General features: G+C 45.6%; 1 protein-coding gene across 1 annotated transcript in view; it reads left to right on the forward strand.

Moving 5' to 3' along the window:
• Positions 1-17,859, forward strand: part of LOC144493944 (dynein axonemal heavy chain 8-like) — a 1,661,706-nt gene that overhangs the window by 952,429 nt on the left and 691,418 nt on the right. Inside the window, exon 43 of the mRNA XM_078213521.1 lies at positions 1,789-1,952. Coding sequence (XP_078069647.1) covers positions 1,789-1,952 — 164 coding nt within the window. The remainder of the gene's footprint in view (positions 1-1,788; positions 1,953-17,859) is intronic.

A 17,859-nucleotide genomic window follows, 5' to 3' on the forward strand; every position in this document is an offset into this window, starting at 1 on the left:
ACTTTGGGGCATTTCCTCTGGCTGTTACCTTCCTGCCTGTGTGTCCATTGTTCACAACATACAGCTGCAGCTACTTTGGGTGAGTCACGCGCCTGGAGGATCCATTCCGACGAGCATCGTGGTTCTTTCATTGCACTAAGTGCTGTAAGAGTGTGATTCTTGAAAAAATCAATGCCATTCACTCCTATTTTCTTGCTAGTTTGGCACTTTTTTTCATAAGATTGCACCCTTAGAATTTTTGGGGGGCAAATTCTATCCACTGAGTCGGTTTGAGACCTGATCATCCCTGTTCCCGGGATTTTCCGAACCTTGGGCGCAGCCACAAAGAGACACCAGATGTGGTGGCCATGTCGTGTGGTCATGGATGCCTTTGAAGCCCCAGTATTTGGGGAAATGGCTGGGCATTGACCATCTGGTAGTGCCAGCCTGGCAGTGCCAACTGCACCCTGGCAGTTGGACCCTGCCAGCAAAACAGTTCCGAAAGATCAGGGGAAGCGAAAGATTGGGTGTGAACCTTATTTTTTGCCCCCCGCTCGATCTTACCAGGTTGCCTCGCCAAATGTCGGGTAGGACGAGGTGATGATATCATGTCCTAAGTGTCACAACAGCTTGAAAATGGGAGTCCTCTGCGCCGGTCTTTTGGACAAGCTCAGCACTGCAAGCTGCCGGCACTCTGTCAATTTCTTAAACAGCTAGGAGATTTGGTGCCGGTACAGAGGGGCGAGGGGTGGGGAGCATAGCGTAAGTATGCCGGTGAAATTGGCTGGCTTCAGTGCTCTTGTGCGCCATTATTCAGGGCACCACTTTATGCTAGTGCACTGGGAGACCTCCTCCCAAACCTACCCTACGGACATTGGACCCCCCCACCCGTATCATCAGCAACACCCCCTCCCCCCACACCAGCACGGGTCACCGGCATTGGGGCAACAGGACCCGCCCTGTATAAATACCCTACCGGATCTCCGGCATGCCCCCTGTCATGACCCCCTCTGCGACACATTTCGGCACGGCTCCCCCCCATTGAATGATCACCCCCGAGTATAGCTCCCCCCTTGCATGACTAGCCCCTTGCAAAGTCTCCCCTTGCCTGACCACCCCCTTGCACAGCCCCCTCATGCAAGGCAATTCCCCTTGCGTAAGCCCCCACTGAATAAGCCACTATTCATTGTGCATAACCCTCCCATCATAGCCCTAGCCCCATTTGGGCCCCACCCTACTTAGGCTCCACCCCCTCAGCACTGCCCCGGCACACTTAGAGTGCCCAACCAGGCTCTGCCAGGGTGCCAGGTGGGCACTTCCAGGTGGCTGCTGTTTGATGGGCACTGCCCACCATGCCCCTGACCAACTGGGGATTTCAATGGCCTCCAGCCCCCTCCCCACCCCTGACATGGCCATGGCATCTGGTCCCCGTTATTGCTGAAACAGCACGCTGGCGAGGTTGGAAGCATTCGGGAGGGCAGAACAAGCCGTACCAAACTTGGTAAGTACTTTCAAATGTAGGCAATCTGATGCAAATAGGCTGTGATGCTAATAACCATTCTTACTGGTAAAACGGGATTGGAAAGATAGCAAACCAATTCACTCCAGGTGCAAATTTGATTTTTGGCCTCATGCTATCTTCCCAGTTCACCACACTGATTGACTGGTGTGGCAAGTCAGTAAGATTATGCCCACAATGTTTTAATCAAGCTGAATTGACCTGAAGTTGTCCAGCGAATTACCTTGATATAAGTGCAATTCATACTTTGCAAAACTTAATTGATGATGTGGTCACATTTTTTTCTCTAGGAAGCAAAACGATTTCAAAATGTTGACAAATCATGGATAAAAATTATGCAACGAGCTCATGAAATTCCAACTGTTGTCCAGTGCTGTGTCGGAGATGACATTATGGGACAGCTTCTGCCTCACTTACAGGAACAACTGGAGGTTTGCCAAAAATCACTAACAGGGTAAGAAAACTAGATTGTAGAATGATAGGGCCCCCTTGGTCCATAATGGGCCCTACTCTTCCCCTGGTTATTCTCTTCTCATTGATATACTTCCAGAATATCTTGGGATTTTCCCTACTTTTACCAGCCAGAGATTTCCAATATCCTCTCTTTGCATTCCTAATTGTTTTTTTAAGCTCCCCATTAGTAGCTGTTCCCAGTCTACCTAAGCCAGATCCTGCCTTATTTTACTAAAGTCTACTCTCCTCCAATTCAAAGCTTTATTTTTGCAACTTGTCTATTTTCTTGTCCAAAACAGTTAGTCTTACTTCGCTGGTTGGTAAATTGATGGAAAAGGTCCTTCAGGATGGGATTTACGACCATTTAGAAAGATGCGGATTAATCCGGGATAGTCAGCACACATTCGTGAAGGGCAAGTTGTGCCTCACAAATTTGATTGAGTTTTTTGAGGAGGTAACTAAGTGTGTTGATGAAGGTAGGGCAGTTGATGTCATATACATGGATTTTAGTAAGGCGTTTGATAAGGTCCCCCACTGCCTCCCAGGCCTCACCACCGGCCCAGTCCTTGGTTCGTCACTTTTCCGGGGGATGAAAATATTCCTCCTCTTCTGCACAACGTCCAGCAGATGGCCCAGCTCTTCCTCTGTGAACTTTGGGGCTTATGATGAAAGTAAGGAGGTGTGGGATAGAGGGAAAGTTGGCTGATTGGATAGGTAACTGGCTATCTGATCGAAGACAGAGGGTGGTGGTGGATGGAAAATTTTCTGACTGGAGGCAGGTTGCTAGCAGAGTGCCACAGGGATCAGTGCTTGGTCCTCTGCTCTTTGTGATTTTTATTAATGACTTAGAGGAGGGGGCTGAAGGGTGGATCAGTAAATTTGCTGATGACACCAAGATTGGTGGAGTAGTGGATGAGGTGGAGGGCTGTTGTAGGCTGCAAAGAGACATAGATAGGATGCAAAGCTGGGCTGAAAAATGGCAAATGGAGTTTAACCCTGATAAATGTGAGGTGATTCATTTTGGTAGGACAAATTTAAATGTGGATTACAGGGTCAAAGGTAGGGTTCTGAAGACTGTGGAGGAACAGAGAGATCTTGGGGTCCATAATCCACAGATCTCTAAAGGTTGCCAGTCAAGTGGATAGAGCTGTGAAGAAGGCCTATAGTGTGTTAGCTTTTATTAACAGGGGGTTGGAGTTTAAGAGCCGTGGGGTTATGCTGCAACTGTACAGGACCTTGGTGAGACCACATTTGGAATATTGTGTGCAGTTCTGGTCACCTCACTATAAGAAGGATGTGGAAGCGCTGGAAAGAGTGCAGAGGAGATTTACCAGGATGCTGCCTGGTTTGGAGGGTAGGTCTTATGAGGAAAGGTTGAGGGAGCTAGGGCTGTTCTCTCTGGAGCGGAGGAGGCTGAGGGGAGACTTAATAGAGGTTTATAAAATGATGAAGGGGATAGATAGAGTGAACGTTCAAAGACTATTTCCTCGGGTGGATGGAGCTATTACAAGGGGGCATAACTATAGGGTTCGTGGTGGGAGATATAGGAAGGATATCAGAGGTAGGTTCTTTACGCAGAGAGTGGTTGGGGTGTGGAATGGACTGCCTGCAGTGATAGTGGAGTCAGACACTTTAGGAACATTTAAGCGGTTATTGGAGAGGCACATGGAGCACACCAGGATGATAGGGAGTGGGATAGCTTGATCTTGGTTTCAGATAAAGCTCGGCACAACATCGTGGGCCGAAGGGCCTGTTCTGTGCTGTACTGTTCTATGTTTTTGGATTTCCAAAAGGCGTTTGATAAGGTGCCCCATAAAAGGCTGCTGAAGAAGATTAGGGCACACGGAGTTGGGGGTAGTGTGTTAAAGTGCATTGGGGACTGGCTATCCGACAGGAAGCAAAGAGTCGGAATAAATGGGTGTTTTTCCGGTTGGAGGAAGGTAACTAGTGGCGTGCCGCAGGGATCGGTACTCGGGCCGCAACTGTTTACCATTTATATAGATGATCTGGAGGAGGGGACGGAGTGTAGGGTAACGAAGTTTGCAGACGACACAAAGATAAGTGGAAAAGTGAATCGTGTGGAGGACGGAGAAGATCTGCAGAGAGATTTGGACAGGCTGAGTGAGTGGGCGAGGATATGGCAAATGGAGTATAACGTTGAGAAATGCGAGGTTATACACTTTGGAGGAAATAATAACAAATGGGATTACTATCTCAAGGGAAACAAATTAAAACATGCTACCGTGCAAAGGGACCTGGGGGTCCTTGTGCATGAGACGCAAAAGCCCAGTCTGCAGGTACAACAGGTGATCAAGAAGGCAAATGGGATGTTGGCCTATATTGCGAGGGGGATAGAATATAAAAGCAGGGATGTCTTGATGCACCTGTACAGGGCATTGGTGAGGCCGCAGCTGGAATACTGTGTGCAGTATTGGTCCCCTTATATGAGGAAGGATATATTGGCATTGGAGGGAGTGCAGAGAAGGTTCACCAGGTTGATACCGGAGATGAGGGGTTTGGATTATGAGGAGAGGCTGAGGAGATTGGGTTTTTACTCGTTGGAGTTTAGAAGGATGAGGGGGGATCTTATGGAGACTTATAAGATAATGCGGGGGCTGGATAGGGTGGAGGCGGAGAGATTCTTTCCACTTAGTTAGGAAGTTAAAATTAGAGGACACAGCCTCAAAATAAGGGGGGGTCGGTTTAAGACAGAGTTGAGGAGGAACTTCTTCTCCCAGAGGGTGGTGAATCTCTGGAATTCTCTGCCCACTGAGGTGGTGGAGGCTACCTCGCTGAATATGTTTAAAGCGCGGATGGATGGATTCCTGATCGGTAAGGGAATTAAGGGTTATGGGGATCAGGCGGGTAAGTGGAACTGATCCACGTCAGATCAGCCATGATCTTATTGAATGGCGGGGCAGGCTCGAGGGGCTAGATGGCCTACTCCTGCTCCTATTTCTTATGTTCTTATGTTCTTATGTTCTTATGTTCTATGTAAAACATGCTTAAATTGTACCATGTTGTGATCGCTATCACTAAAATGCTCCCCCACCACCACCTCTACCACCTGTTCAGCTTCATTCCCCAGAATTAGGTGCAGCAGAGCTCCTTCCCTTGTTGGACCCTCCACATATTGTTCTAAAATGTGGATAAGTGGAAAAGTGAATCGTGTGGAGGGCGTAGAAGGTCTGCAGAGAGATTTGGACAGGCTGAGTGAGTGGGCGAGGATCTGGCAGATGGAGTATAACGTTAACAAATGCGAGGTTATTCACTTTGGAAGAAATAATAGCAAGTTGGATTATTATCTAAATGGAAAGAAATTACAACATGCTGCTGTGCAGAGGGACCTGGGGGTCCTTGTGCATGAGACGCAAAAACCCAGTCTTTTAGGTGCAACAGGTGATCAAGAAGGCAAATGGGATGTTGGCCTATATCGCAAGGGGGATAGAACATAAAAGCAGAGATGTCTTGCTGCATCTGTACAGGGCATTGGTGAGGCCGCAGCTGGAATACTGTGTGCAGTATTGGTCCCCTTATTTGCGGAAGGATATATTGGCCTTGGAGGGAGTGCAGAGAAGGTTCACCAGGTTGATACCAGAGATGAGGGGTGTTGATTATGAGGAGAGACTGAGCAGATTGGGTTTGTACTCATTGGAATTTAGAAGGCTGAGGGGGGATCTTATAGAGACCTATAAGATAATGAAGGGGCTGGATAGGGTAGAGGTGGAGAGATTATTTCCACTTAGAAAGGAAACTAGAACGAGAGGGCACAGCCTCAAAATAAAGGGGGGTCAGTTTAGGACAGAGTTGAGGAGGAACTTCTTCTCTCAGAGGGTGGTGAATCTCTGGAATTCTCTGCCCACTGAAGTGGTGGAGGCTACCTCATTGAATATGTTTAAATCATGGATAGATGGATTCCTGATCGGTAAGGGAATTAGGGGTTATAGGGATCAGGTGGGTAAGTGGAACTGATCCACTTCAGATCAGCCATGATCTTATTGAATGGCGGGGCAGGCTCGAGGGGCTAGATGGCCTACTCCTGCTCCTATTTCTTATGTTCTTATGTTCTCCTGTACAAATTTCAAGAAATCTACTCCATCCAAACCCTTAATACAAAGTATATCCCAGTTAATATTTGGAAAGTTGAAATTAGCTAAAATAATTACCCTATTGTTCTTGTTTTACACACCTCCACAAATTGAGCACATATTTGCTCCTCAATATTCCGCTGATTATCTGGGGGTCTATAATAATGTGCTGCCCCTTTTTTTAATTCTTAAGCTCCACTCACAAAGCTTCATTCAATGTCCTCGCCAAGATATCTGTCCTTACTGCAGTAAGTAACTCTTTAACTAATAATGGAATGCCTCCTCCTCTTTTACCTCCTCCTCTGTCTCACCTAAAAATTCTATATCCTGGAATATTGAGTTGCCAATGCTGCCCTTCCTTCAATCATGTCTCTGTGATGGCTACCAAATCACACTTCCATCATCAGCATTAACTCATCCATTTTACCTGTAATACTCCTGCCGTTAAAGTAAAGACCATCCAGCCTGGCCTTACTCCCTTAAAAATTAATGCAGCTGCACTCCCTCTGACTTGATTGTTTTACTGTATGATGCTGTGTCAGTATGTGACCCTTCCCTTTGCCAAATAGGTTTAAATTCCCAGCTCCTCTCGTGCTCTTTGTGAGCTCCCGCCTCGTCTCAAGGTCTTTTTGAACTCCTGGCTCCTTTCATGTTCCCTGTGTACTCCCGGCTCCTCTTACACTCTTTGTAAACCTGGCTCCTCTCACATGCTTTCTGAACTCTCACCTCCTCTCTCTCGCTTTGTGTGAGCTCCCAACTCCTCTCACACTCTTTGTCAACTCTCGCCTCCTCTTGTGCTCTTTATGACCTCCAGTCTCCTCTCACACACCTTTTAAACTCCTGCCTCCTCTTGCACTCTCTGTGAACTCCCGCTACACTCACGCTCTTTGTCAGCTCCTGCCTTCTTTCGCACTCTATTTGAACTCCCAGCTCCTCTTGCACTTTCTGCAAACTTCTGCCTTTTCCCATGCTCTTTGTGTGCTATAACCTCCTCTCACACTCTTTTTAAACTCCCAACTCCTCTCACACTCTCTGTGAATTCCCACCTCCACTCACGCTCTTGCTAAACCTCTGCCTCCTCTCGCACTCTTTGCAAGCTCCCATCTCCTCTTGTGCTCTTTTTTAACCCCAGGCTCCTCTCGTTCTCCCTGTGCACTCCCAACTCCTCTCATACTCTCTGTGAAATCCTGCCTCCACTCACACTCAAGGAACTACAAAAGGTCGTGAATGTAGCCCAATCCATCACGCAAACTAGCCACCCAGCCACTGACTCTGTCTACACTTCCCGCTGCCTCGGCAAAGCAGCCAGCATAATTAAGGACCCCACGCACCCCAGACATTCTCTCTTCCACCTTCTTCTGTCGGGAAAAAGATACAAAAGTCTGAGGTCACGTACCAAACGACTCAAGAACAGCTTCTTCCCTGCTGCTGTCAGACTTTTGAATGGACTTACCTTGCATTAAGTTGATCTTTCTCTACACCCTACCTATGACTGTAACACTACATTCTGCACTCTCTCATTTCCTTCTCTATGAATGGTATGTTTTGTCTGTATAGCACACGAGACACAATCCTTTTCACTGTATGCTAATACATGTGACAATAATAAATCAAATCAAATCAACACTCTGTCAACTCCCGGCTCCACTCACACTCTTTTTGAACTCCAGCTTCTTTCTGTGATCTTCCAGCTCCTTTCATGTTCTTTGTGAGTCCCTACCTCTTCTTGTACTCATTGTGAGCACCAGCCTCCTCTCGCACTCTTTTTTAACTCTCAGGTCCTCTTGCGCTCTTTGTGAGTTCCCGATTTCTCTCAAGCACCTTGTAAGCTCCTGCTCCTCTCATGCTCTTTGTGAACTACCGGCTCCTCTCATTTTCTTTGTGATCTCCCACCTCCCCAATGGTGCATTCAACAACAGTGGAGGGGGCAGCGCATGCAAAACACCTTAGACATCAGCAGGGTGAAGATACTGCCACTGGCCAATTGCAGATCATCTCCGCAACTGGATATGATGCAAGGGGACTGGAAAATCCTGCCCGAAGTTGCTGATTAGGCCCACCCTGCCTGCGTTATGTTTTTGGACCCATCTCTTCCATTTTCTTCAGCTCTGACCTGAATGATACATTGGAGAAAGTCGCCCTTGGGGCTGGTGACTTCCATGCCATTTTTCCTGCCTGCTGCCCCATTCTGCCACAAACTTGAAAATCACAAAGAACAAGAACAAAGAAAATTACAGCACAGGAACAGGCCCTTCGTCCCTCCAAGCCTGCACCGACCATGCTGCCCGACTGAACTAAAACCCCCTACCCTTCCGGGGACCATATCCCTCCTTTCCCATCCTATTCATGTATTTGTCAAGACGCCCCTTACAAGTCACTATCATATCTGCTTCCATTACCTCCCCTGGCAGCAAGCTCCAGGCACCCATCACCCTCTGTAAAAAACTTGCCTCGTACATCTCCTTTAAACCTTGCCCCTTAAACCTGTGCCCTCTAGTAATTGACTCTTCCACCCTGGGAAAATGTTTCTGACTATCCACTCTGTCCATGCCCCTCATAATCTTTTTGACTTCTATCAGCTCGCCTCTCAACCTCCGCCTTTCCAGTGAGAACAAACCAAGTTTCTCCAACCTCTCCTCATAGCTAATGCCCTCCATACCAGGCAACATCCTGGTAAATCTTTTCTGTACCCTCTCCAAAGCCTCCACATCCTTCCGGTAGTGTTGCGACCAGAATTGAACACTATATTCCAAGTGTGGCCTCACTAAGGTTCTATAAAGCTACAACATGACTTGCCAATTTTTAAACTCAATACTCCGGCTGATGAAGGCAAGCATGCATATGCCTTCTTAACTACCTTCTCCATCTGCATTGCCACTTTCAGTGACCTGTGTACCTGTACACCCAGATCCCTCTGCCTATCAATACTCTAAAGGGTTCTGCCATTTACTGTATATTTCCTATCTTTATTTGATCTTACAAAACGCATTACCTCACATTTAACATAGAACATAGAACATAGAAAGCCACAGCACAAACAGGCCCTTCGGCCCACAAGTTGCGCCGATCACATCCCCACCTCTAGGCCTATCTATAGCCCTCAATCCCATTAAATCCCATGTACTCATCCAGAAGTCTCTTAAAAGACCCCAACGAGTTTGCCTCCACCACCACCGACGTCAGCCGATTCCACTCACCCACCACCCTCTGAGTGAAAAACTTACCCCTGACATCTCCTCTGTACCTACCCCCCAGCACCTTAAACCTGTGTCCTCTCGTAGCAACCATTTCAGCCCTTGGAAATAGCCTCTGAGAGTCTACCCTATCCAGACCTCTCAACATCTTGTAAACCTCTATCAGGTCACCTCTCATCCTTCGTCTCTCCAGGGAGAAGAGACCAAGCTCCCTCAACCTATCCTCATAAGGCATGCCCCCCAATCCAGGCAACATCCTTGTAAATCTCCTCTGAACCCTTTCAATGGCTTCAACATCTTTCCTGTAATGAGGTGACCAGAACTGCGCGCAGTACTCCAAGTGGGGTCTAACCAGGGTCCTATAAAGCTGCAGCATTATCTCCCGACTCCTAAACTCAATCCCTCGATTAATGAAGGCCAGTACGCCGTACGCCTTCTTGACCGCATCCTCCACCTGCGAGGCCGATTTAAGAGTCCTATGGACCCGGACCCCTATGGATCCGGATTAAACTCTATCTGCCATCTCTCTGCCCAAGTCACCAATCGATCTACATCCTGTTGTATCCTCTAATGGTCCTCATCACGATCCACAAATCCGCCAACCTTTGTGTCGTCCGCAAACTTACGAATCAAACCATTACATTTTCCTCCAAATCATTTATATATATTACAACTTGCAAAGTTCCCAGCACTGATCCCTGAGGAATGCCACTTGTCACAGCCCTCCATTCAGAAGGGCTGAATTAAGGGCGACACGGTAGCACAGTGGTTAGCACTGCTGCTTCACAGCTCCAGGGACCTGGGTTCGATTCCCGGCTTGGGTCACTGTCTGCGTGGAGTTTGCACATTCTCCTCGTGTCTGTGTGGGTTTCCTCCGGGTGCTCCGGTTTCCTCCCATAGTCCAAAGATGTGTGGGTTAACTTGATTGGCCATGTTACAATTGCCCTTAGTGTCCTGGGATGTGTAGGTTAGAGGGATTAGTGGGTAAATATGTAGGAATATGGGGGTAGGGCCTGGGTGGGATTGTGGTCGGTGCAGACCCGATGGGCCGAATGGCCTCTTTCTGTGCTGTAGGGTTTCTAAGATTTCTAAGATTTCTAAGAAACGCACCTTTCCACTGCTACTCTCTGTCTTCTATGACCGATGGTAGTCATGATGTGGACATGCCGGCGTTGGACTGGGGTAAATACAGTAAGAGTTTTCACAACATTAGGTTAAAGTCCAACAGGTTTATTTGGTAGCAAATGCCATTAGTTTTCGGAGCGTTGCTCCTTCTTCAGATGGAGTGGATATCTGCTCTCAAACAGGGCATACAGAGACACAAAATCATTGACACGGATGCCATCATCTCACGCGAGAACACCATCTACCAGGTACACGGTACCTACTCACTGAGAACATTCATCCGTTGTCGTAGCGTCTGCATGGTTTCCCCAATGTACCATGCCTCGGGACATCCTTTCCTGCAGCGCATCAGGTGGACAATGTTGGCCGAGTTGCAAGAGTAGGTACCGTGTACCTGGTAGATGGTGTTCTCGCGTGAGATGATGGCATCCGTGTTGATGATTTTGTGTCTCTGTATGCCCTGTTTGAGAGCAGATATCCACTCCATCTGACGAAGGAGCAGCGCTCCGAAAGCTAATGGGATTTGCTACCAAATAAACCTGTTGGACTTTAACCTGGTGTTGTGAAAACTCTTTCTATGACCGAGCCAGTTCTGTATCCACCTTGCCAGCTCACCTCTGATCCCATGTAACTTCACCTTCTGCACCAGTCTACCATGAGGGACCTTGTCAAAGGTCTTACTGAAGCCCATGTACACAACATCCACTGCCCTACCCTCATCAATCATCTTCGTCACTTCCTCGAAAAACTCGATAAAGTTAGTGAGATACTACCTCCCCTTCACAAAACCATGTTGCCTCTCACTAATGCGTTCACTTATTTCCAAGTGGGAGTAAATCCTGTCTTAAAGAATCCCCTTCAATAATTTCCCTACCACACTTGGTTTTTAATTTTTATTCATTCACGGGATGTGGGCATTGCTGGTTTGTCCAGCATTTAATGCCTATCCCTAATTGCCCTTGAACTGAGTGTTTTGCTGGGCCATTTCAGAGGGCATTCGAAAGCAGTGGAGCAAACTTCATGGCACCATGGGTGGGTATGCTGCACATGAAGGGAGTGGGGAGAATGGTAGGGCTACAGTGGATGGGGGTTCAACTGTATGGGGAACAGACAAGTGTTTCTGTGGCCTCAAAAGAGACTCCAGAATGGTGTGCTACCACCCAGGGTCAGGGATGTCACTGAACAGCTGCAGGGCATTCTGAAAGGTGAGGGCAAATAGATAGAGATTATGGTACTATATTGGTACAAATAATATAGGTAGAAAAAGGGATGAGGTCCTGCAAGCAGAATTTACGAAATTGTAAATAAGATTGAAAAACAGGATCCAGAAGGTAGTAGTCACTGGATTACTTCCGGTGCCACATGCTAGTGATTATAGAAATATGTTAGTCCAGATTAAAGCGTGGCTGGAGAGATGGTGAAGGAGAGGGGGGGGGAGGTTTTGATTTCTGGGACATTTTGGGGCTGTTTTTGGGGCCGTGGGGGATCTGTACAAGGTGGATGGGTTGCATCTGAGCTGAAATAGGACCAGTGTCCTTGCAGGGAAGTTTGCTAGTGCTGTTGGGGAGGTTTAAACTAAACTAACTTGACAGTGGCGTGGGATCTTGAGAGAAGGTACACAGCCAAAATTAGATACACAGCCAAAATTAGAAGAGTCAGCAAGTGAATCAGGAATCCATAGAACTTATAGGCCAGTTAAGCCACAAAGAAGTTTGGCAAGATTGGGTGGTATTCATTTTAATGCAAGGAGTTTGACGTACAAGGTAGATGATTTGAGGTCAGAAACTAAAACATGTGGGTATGATGTTATTGTTATACTGAGACATGGTTGAGAGAGGGGCAGGATTGGCAACTCAATATTCCAGGATGTAGGATCTTCAGGCAAATCAGGGAAGAAGGTAAAAGAGGAGGGGGTATCACGATTTTGATCAGGGAAGTTTCTTTAAATTAAGGCATATGTGTCAAACTTAAAAATGAAAAAGATGGAATCACATTGCTGGGAGTGTTCTATAGGCCCCGTAAGGGAAATAGAAGAGCAGATATGTAAGAAAATTTCAGAGAAGAGTAAAAGTAATAGGGTAGTGATAATAGGGGATTTTGACTTCCCAAACCTGTATCCAGTTCTGGTCACCTCAATATAGGAAGTATGCGATAGCACTAGAGGGAGTTCAGAGGAGATTCACCAGGATGTCGCCTGGGATGGAGCATTTGAGCTATAAGGAGAGACTGGATGGGCTTGAACTGTTTTCTTTAGAGCAGAGAAGGCTGAAAGGGGACATAATTGAGGTGTATGAGATTATAAGAGGTATGGACAGGGTGAGTAGGGAGCAGCTGTTCCCCATTGTTGAGGAGTCAATCAAGACAGGATTTGAGAAAAAACTTTTTCACTCAGAGGGTAGTGGGAATCTGGAATTCACTGCCTGCAAAGGTATTGGAGGCTGGAAACCTTTCAACCTTTAATCAGTATTTGATGAGCATTTGAAATATCAACATTCAAGAATATGGAACAAGTGTAGGAAAATGGAATTAACGTGCCTTTAGTGGTAGTTGAGGAGTCAATCAAGACAGGATTTGAGAAAAAACTTTTTCACTCAGAGGGTAGTGGGAATCTGGAATTCACTGCCTGCAAAGGTATTGGAGGCTGGAAACCTTTCAACCTTTAATCAGTATTTGATGAGCATTTGAAATATCAACATTCAAGAATATGGAACAAGTGTAGGAAAATGGAATTAACGTGCCTTTAGTGGTAGTTATTTTCCGTGCAGACTTGATGGGCCAAAAGGCCTTTTCTGCGCTATACGACTCTATGACTCTGTAACATTAACTGGGGTAGTCATAGCGTGAAAGCGGAATTCTTAAAATGTGTCTAGGAGAACTTGTAGAGTCAGTATGTGGAAGGTCCTACAAGAGAGAACTGGAGTTTATTTTAGGTAATGAAGCCAGAAAGTAGTTGAAGTATCAGTGGGGAATAATTTTGCAGACAGCGATCAGGACTCCGTTAGATTCAAGACTGCTATAGAACAGGACAAGAATTGGACCAGAAATCAATTTCTAAAATAGATGAAGGTTGATTTTAATAAGATCAAATCTGATTTGGCCAGAGTGGACTGGGAGCAGATACTTTAATGTAAATCTATGATAGAACAGATTCAGGAAGGAAATAGGGAGATTACAGGACAAACAATATGTTCCAATAAAGAAAAAGGTTGGGACTCTGGAAATAGCATTGGATAAAGAGAAAAAGGGAGGCTTATGGCAGATATCGAGGGCTCAAATTAGCAGAAACCCTGGAGGAGTATAGAATGGATAAGAGAGAATTTAAAAAGGAAATTAGGAGTTTAGAAGGATGAGGGGGGATCTTATGGAGACTTATAAGATAATGCGGGGGCTGGATAGGGTGGAGGCGGAGAGATTCTTTCCACTTAGTAAGGAAGTTAAAACTAGAGGACACAGCCTCAAAATAAAGGGGGGTCGGTTTAAGACAGAGTTGAGGAGGAACTTCTTCTCCCAGAGGGTGGTGAATCTCTGGAATTCTCTGCCCACTGAGGTGGTGGAGGCTACCTCGCTGAATATGTTTAAAGCGCGGATGGATGGATTCCTGATCGGTAAGGGAATTAAGGGTTATGGGGATCAGGCGGGTAAGTGGTACTGATCCACGTCAGATCAGCCATGATCTTATTGAATGGCGGGGCAGGCTCGAGGGGCTAGATGGCCTACTCCTGCTCCTATTTCTTATGTTCTTATCTTATGAAAAGGAACATGAAGGGATACTGGTAGTTAAACTAAAGGAAAGTCCTAAGTTGTTTTAAAAGTTTATTAAGGGTAAAAGGCGAGCTAAGGAAAGAGTAGGGCTCACGAAGGACCACAGTGATGATTTGTGTGTTGAGCCAGAGGATGTAGGGTTTAAGGTAGGGTTTTAAATCATGGAATCCCTACAGTGCAGAAGGAGGCCATCGAATCTGCACATACTCTCCAACAGAGCATCTTACCCAGGCCCACCCCCAGCCCTATCCCCATAACCCCACACGTTCATCCCAATAATTCCCCCTAACCTTTGGACACTAAGGAGAAATTTAGCATGGCCAATCAACTTAACCTGCACATCTTTGGACGGTGGGAGAATATACACATTCCGCATAGTCACCCAAAGCTGGAATTGAACCCGGATCCATGGCACTGTGCCGCCCAAGTGAATACTTTGTGCCAAAGTTCACCAGTGGGAGGGACAATGTGAGTATAGAAATGACGGAGAAGGACTGTGATACAATTAAATAAATGATCACAGACAGAGGTCTGGCAGGCTGAAAAATAGATCAATCTCCAGGGCTGGATGAAATGTATCCCAAACAGTTGAATGAGGCAAGGGAGGAAATAGCAGGAGTGCTGGCAATAATTTTTAATTCCTCTCTGGCCTCAGGAGAGGTACTGAAGGATTGGAGGACAACCAATGTTCAAAGTTTTTTTTCACGTTTATTCATTAATGTCACAAGTAGGCTGACATTAAGAACAGAAGAACATAAGAACTAGGAGCAGGAGTAGGCCATCTGGCCCCTCGAGCCTGCTCCTCCATTCAATAAGATCACGGCTGATCTTTTCGTGGACTCAGCTTCACTTACCCGCCCACTCACCATAGCCCTTAATTCCTTTACTGTTCAAACATTTATCTCATTCAATGAGGTAGCCTCAACTGCTTCACTGGGCAGAGAATTCCAGATTCATATCCCTTTGTGTGAAGAAGTTCCTCCTCAACTCAGTTCTAAATCTGCTCCCCTTATTTTGAGGCCATGCCCCCTAGTTCTAGTTTCTAGTTTCTAGAGGAAACAACTTCCCTGCTTCTATCTTATCTATTCCCTTCATAATCTTATATGTTTCTATAAGATTTCCCCTCATTCTTCTGAATTCCAATGAGTATTGCCCCAGTCTACTCAGTCTCTCCTCATAAGTGAACCCTCTCAACACCGGAATCAACCTAGTGAATCTCCTCTGCACCCCCTCCAGTGCCAGTATATCCTTTCTCAAGTAAGGAGACCAAAACTGTACACAGTATTCCAGGTGTGGCCTCACCAGCACCTTATACAGCTGCAACATAACCTCACTGTTTTTAAACTCCATCCCTCTAGCAATGAAGGACAAAATTCCATTTGCCTTCTTAATTACCTGCTGCACCTGCAAAACAACTCCTTGTGATTCTTGTACAAGGACACCCAGGTCCCTCTGCACAGCAGCAGGCTGCAATTTTATACCATTTAAATAATAGTTAATTTTGCTGTTATTTCTACCAAAATGGATGACCTCACATTTACCAACATTGTACTCCATCTGCCAGACCCTTGTCCACTCACTTAGACTATCTATATTTCTTTGCAAACTTTTAGCGTCCTCTGCACACTTTGCTCTGCCACTCATTTTAGTCTCATCTGCGAATTTTGACACACTACACTTGGTCCCCAACTCCAAATCATCTATGTAAATCATAAACAATTGCGGTCCCAACACTGATCCCTGAGGCACAGTGATGTGCCTCAGGGATCAGTGTTGGGACCGCAATTGTCACTGATCACCAACAAGAAAAAAAAATTATCCCCACTCTTTGCTTTCTGTTAGTTAAACAATCCTCTATCCATGCTAGTACATTACCCGCAACACTGTGCACCTTTATCTTATGCAGCAGTCTTTGGTGTGGCACCTTGTCAAATGCCTTCTGTAAATCCAGATACACCACATCTACAGGTTCCCCATTGTCCACTGCACATGTAATGTTCTCAAAGAATTTCACCAAATTAGTCAAACATGACCTGCCTGTCATGAACCCATGCTGTGTCTTACCAATGGGACAATTTATATCCAGATGTCTCGCTATTTCTTCCTTGATGATAGATTCAACCATTTTCCCTACTCCAGAAGTGAAGCTAACTGGCCTATAGTTACCCACCTTTTGTCTACCTCCTTTTTTGCTGTTTTCCAATCTGCGGGAACCACCCCAGAGTCCAGCAAATTTTGGTAAATTACCACTAATGCATTTGCTATTTCCCCCGCCATCTCTTTTAGTACCCTGGGATACATTCCATCAGGGCTAGGAGACTTGTCTACCTTTAGCCCCATTAACTTGCCCAACACTATCTCTTTCGTGATAATGATAGTTTCAAGGTCCTTGGCCTTTCTGTCATCAATTTTTGGCATGTTATTTGTGTCTTCCACTGTGAAGACCGACACAAAATATCTGTTCAATGCCTCAGCCATTTTCTCATTTCCAGTTATTACATTCCCCTTCTCATCCTCTAAAGGACCAATGTTTACTTTAGCCACTCTTTTTCATTTTATACATTTGTAGAAACCTTTGCTATCTGTTTATATATTCCGAGCTAGTTTACTCTCATAATCCATCTTACTTTTCATTATAGTTTTTTTTTGTGGCTTTCTGTTGATCTTTAAAGATTTCCCAATCCTCTAGTTTCCCACTAATCTTTGCCACTTTGTATGCGTTTTCTTTCAATTTGATACCGTCCTTTATTTCCTCAGATATCCATGGCTGATTATCTCTTTTTCTACAGTCCTTCCTTATCACTGGTATATACTTTGCTGAGCACTGTGAAAAATTGTTTTGAAAGTCCTCCACTGTTCCTCAATTCTCCCACCATAAAGTTTTTGATCCCAGTTTACCTTAGCCAACTCCTCCCTCATCCCTTTATAGTCTCCTTTGTTTAAGCACAAGACACTTGTGTTGGATTTTACCTTCTCACGCTCCATCTGGATTTTAAATTCAACCATACTGTGATCACTTCTTCCGAGAGGATCCCTAACTGTAAGATTATTAATCATTCCTGTCTCATTATGCAGTACCAGAACTAGGATAGCTTGCTCCCTCATAGGTTCCATTACATACTGTTCAAGGAAGCTATCGCGGATACGTGCTATGAACTCCTCCTCAAGGCTGCCTTCACCAACCTGGTTTGACCAATTGAAATGTAGATTAAAATCTCCCATGATAATTGCTGTACCATTTTTACATGCATCAGTTATTTCTTTGATTATTTCTCGCCCCACCATAATATTATTTGGTGGCCTATAGACTGCACCTATCAGCGACTTTTTCTCCTTACTATTTCTAATTTCCACCCAAATGGATTCAACCTTTTTTTCCATAGAACCTATATCATCTCTCACTACCACCCTTAAATGTCACCCTTAAATATCAGAGTTACACCACCTCCTTTATCATCCTGTCGGTCCCTCCGAACAGTCTGATACCTCTGAATATTTAACTCCCAGTCGTGACCATCCTACAAACATGTCGCTGTAATGGCCACCAAATCATACTCGTTCGCAATGATTTGTGTCGTCAACTCATTCACCTTGTTTCGAATGCTGCGAGCATTCAGATAGTTTTTGTACCTTCTTTTTGAATTCTAACACTTCCATTAACAACATCTCCTGAGTTCTCCTTCCTTCTAACTTTTTCCCTGATTTTTGATGTTGTTGGAACCTTCTCCCCACATTTTGT

The sequence above is a fragment of the Mustelus asterias genome, chromosome 5 (genome assembly GCF_964213995.1).
Source record: "Mustelus asterias chromosome 5, sMusAst1.hap1.1, whole genome shotgun sequence".
Lineage (NCBI taxonomy): Eukaryota > Metazoa > Chordata > Chondrichthyes > Carcharhiniformes > Triakidae > Mustelus > Mustelus asterias.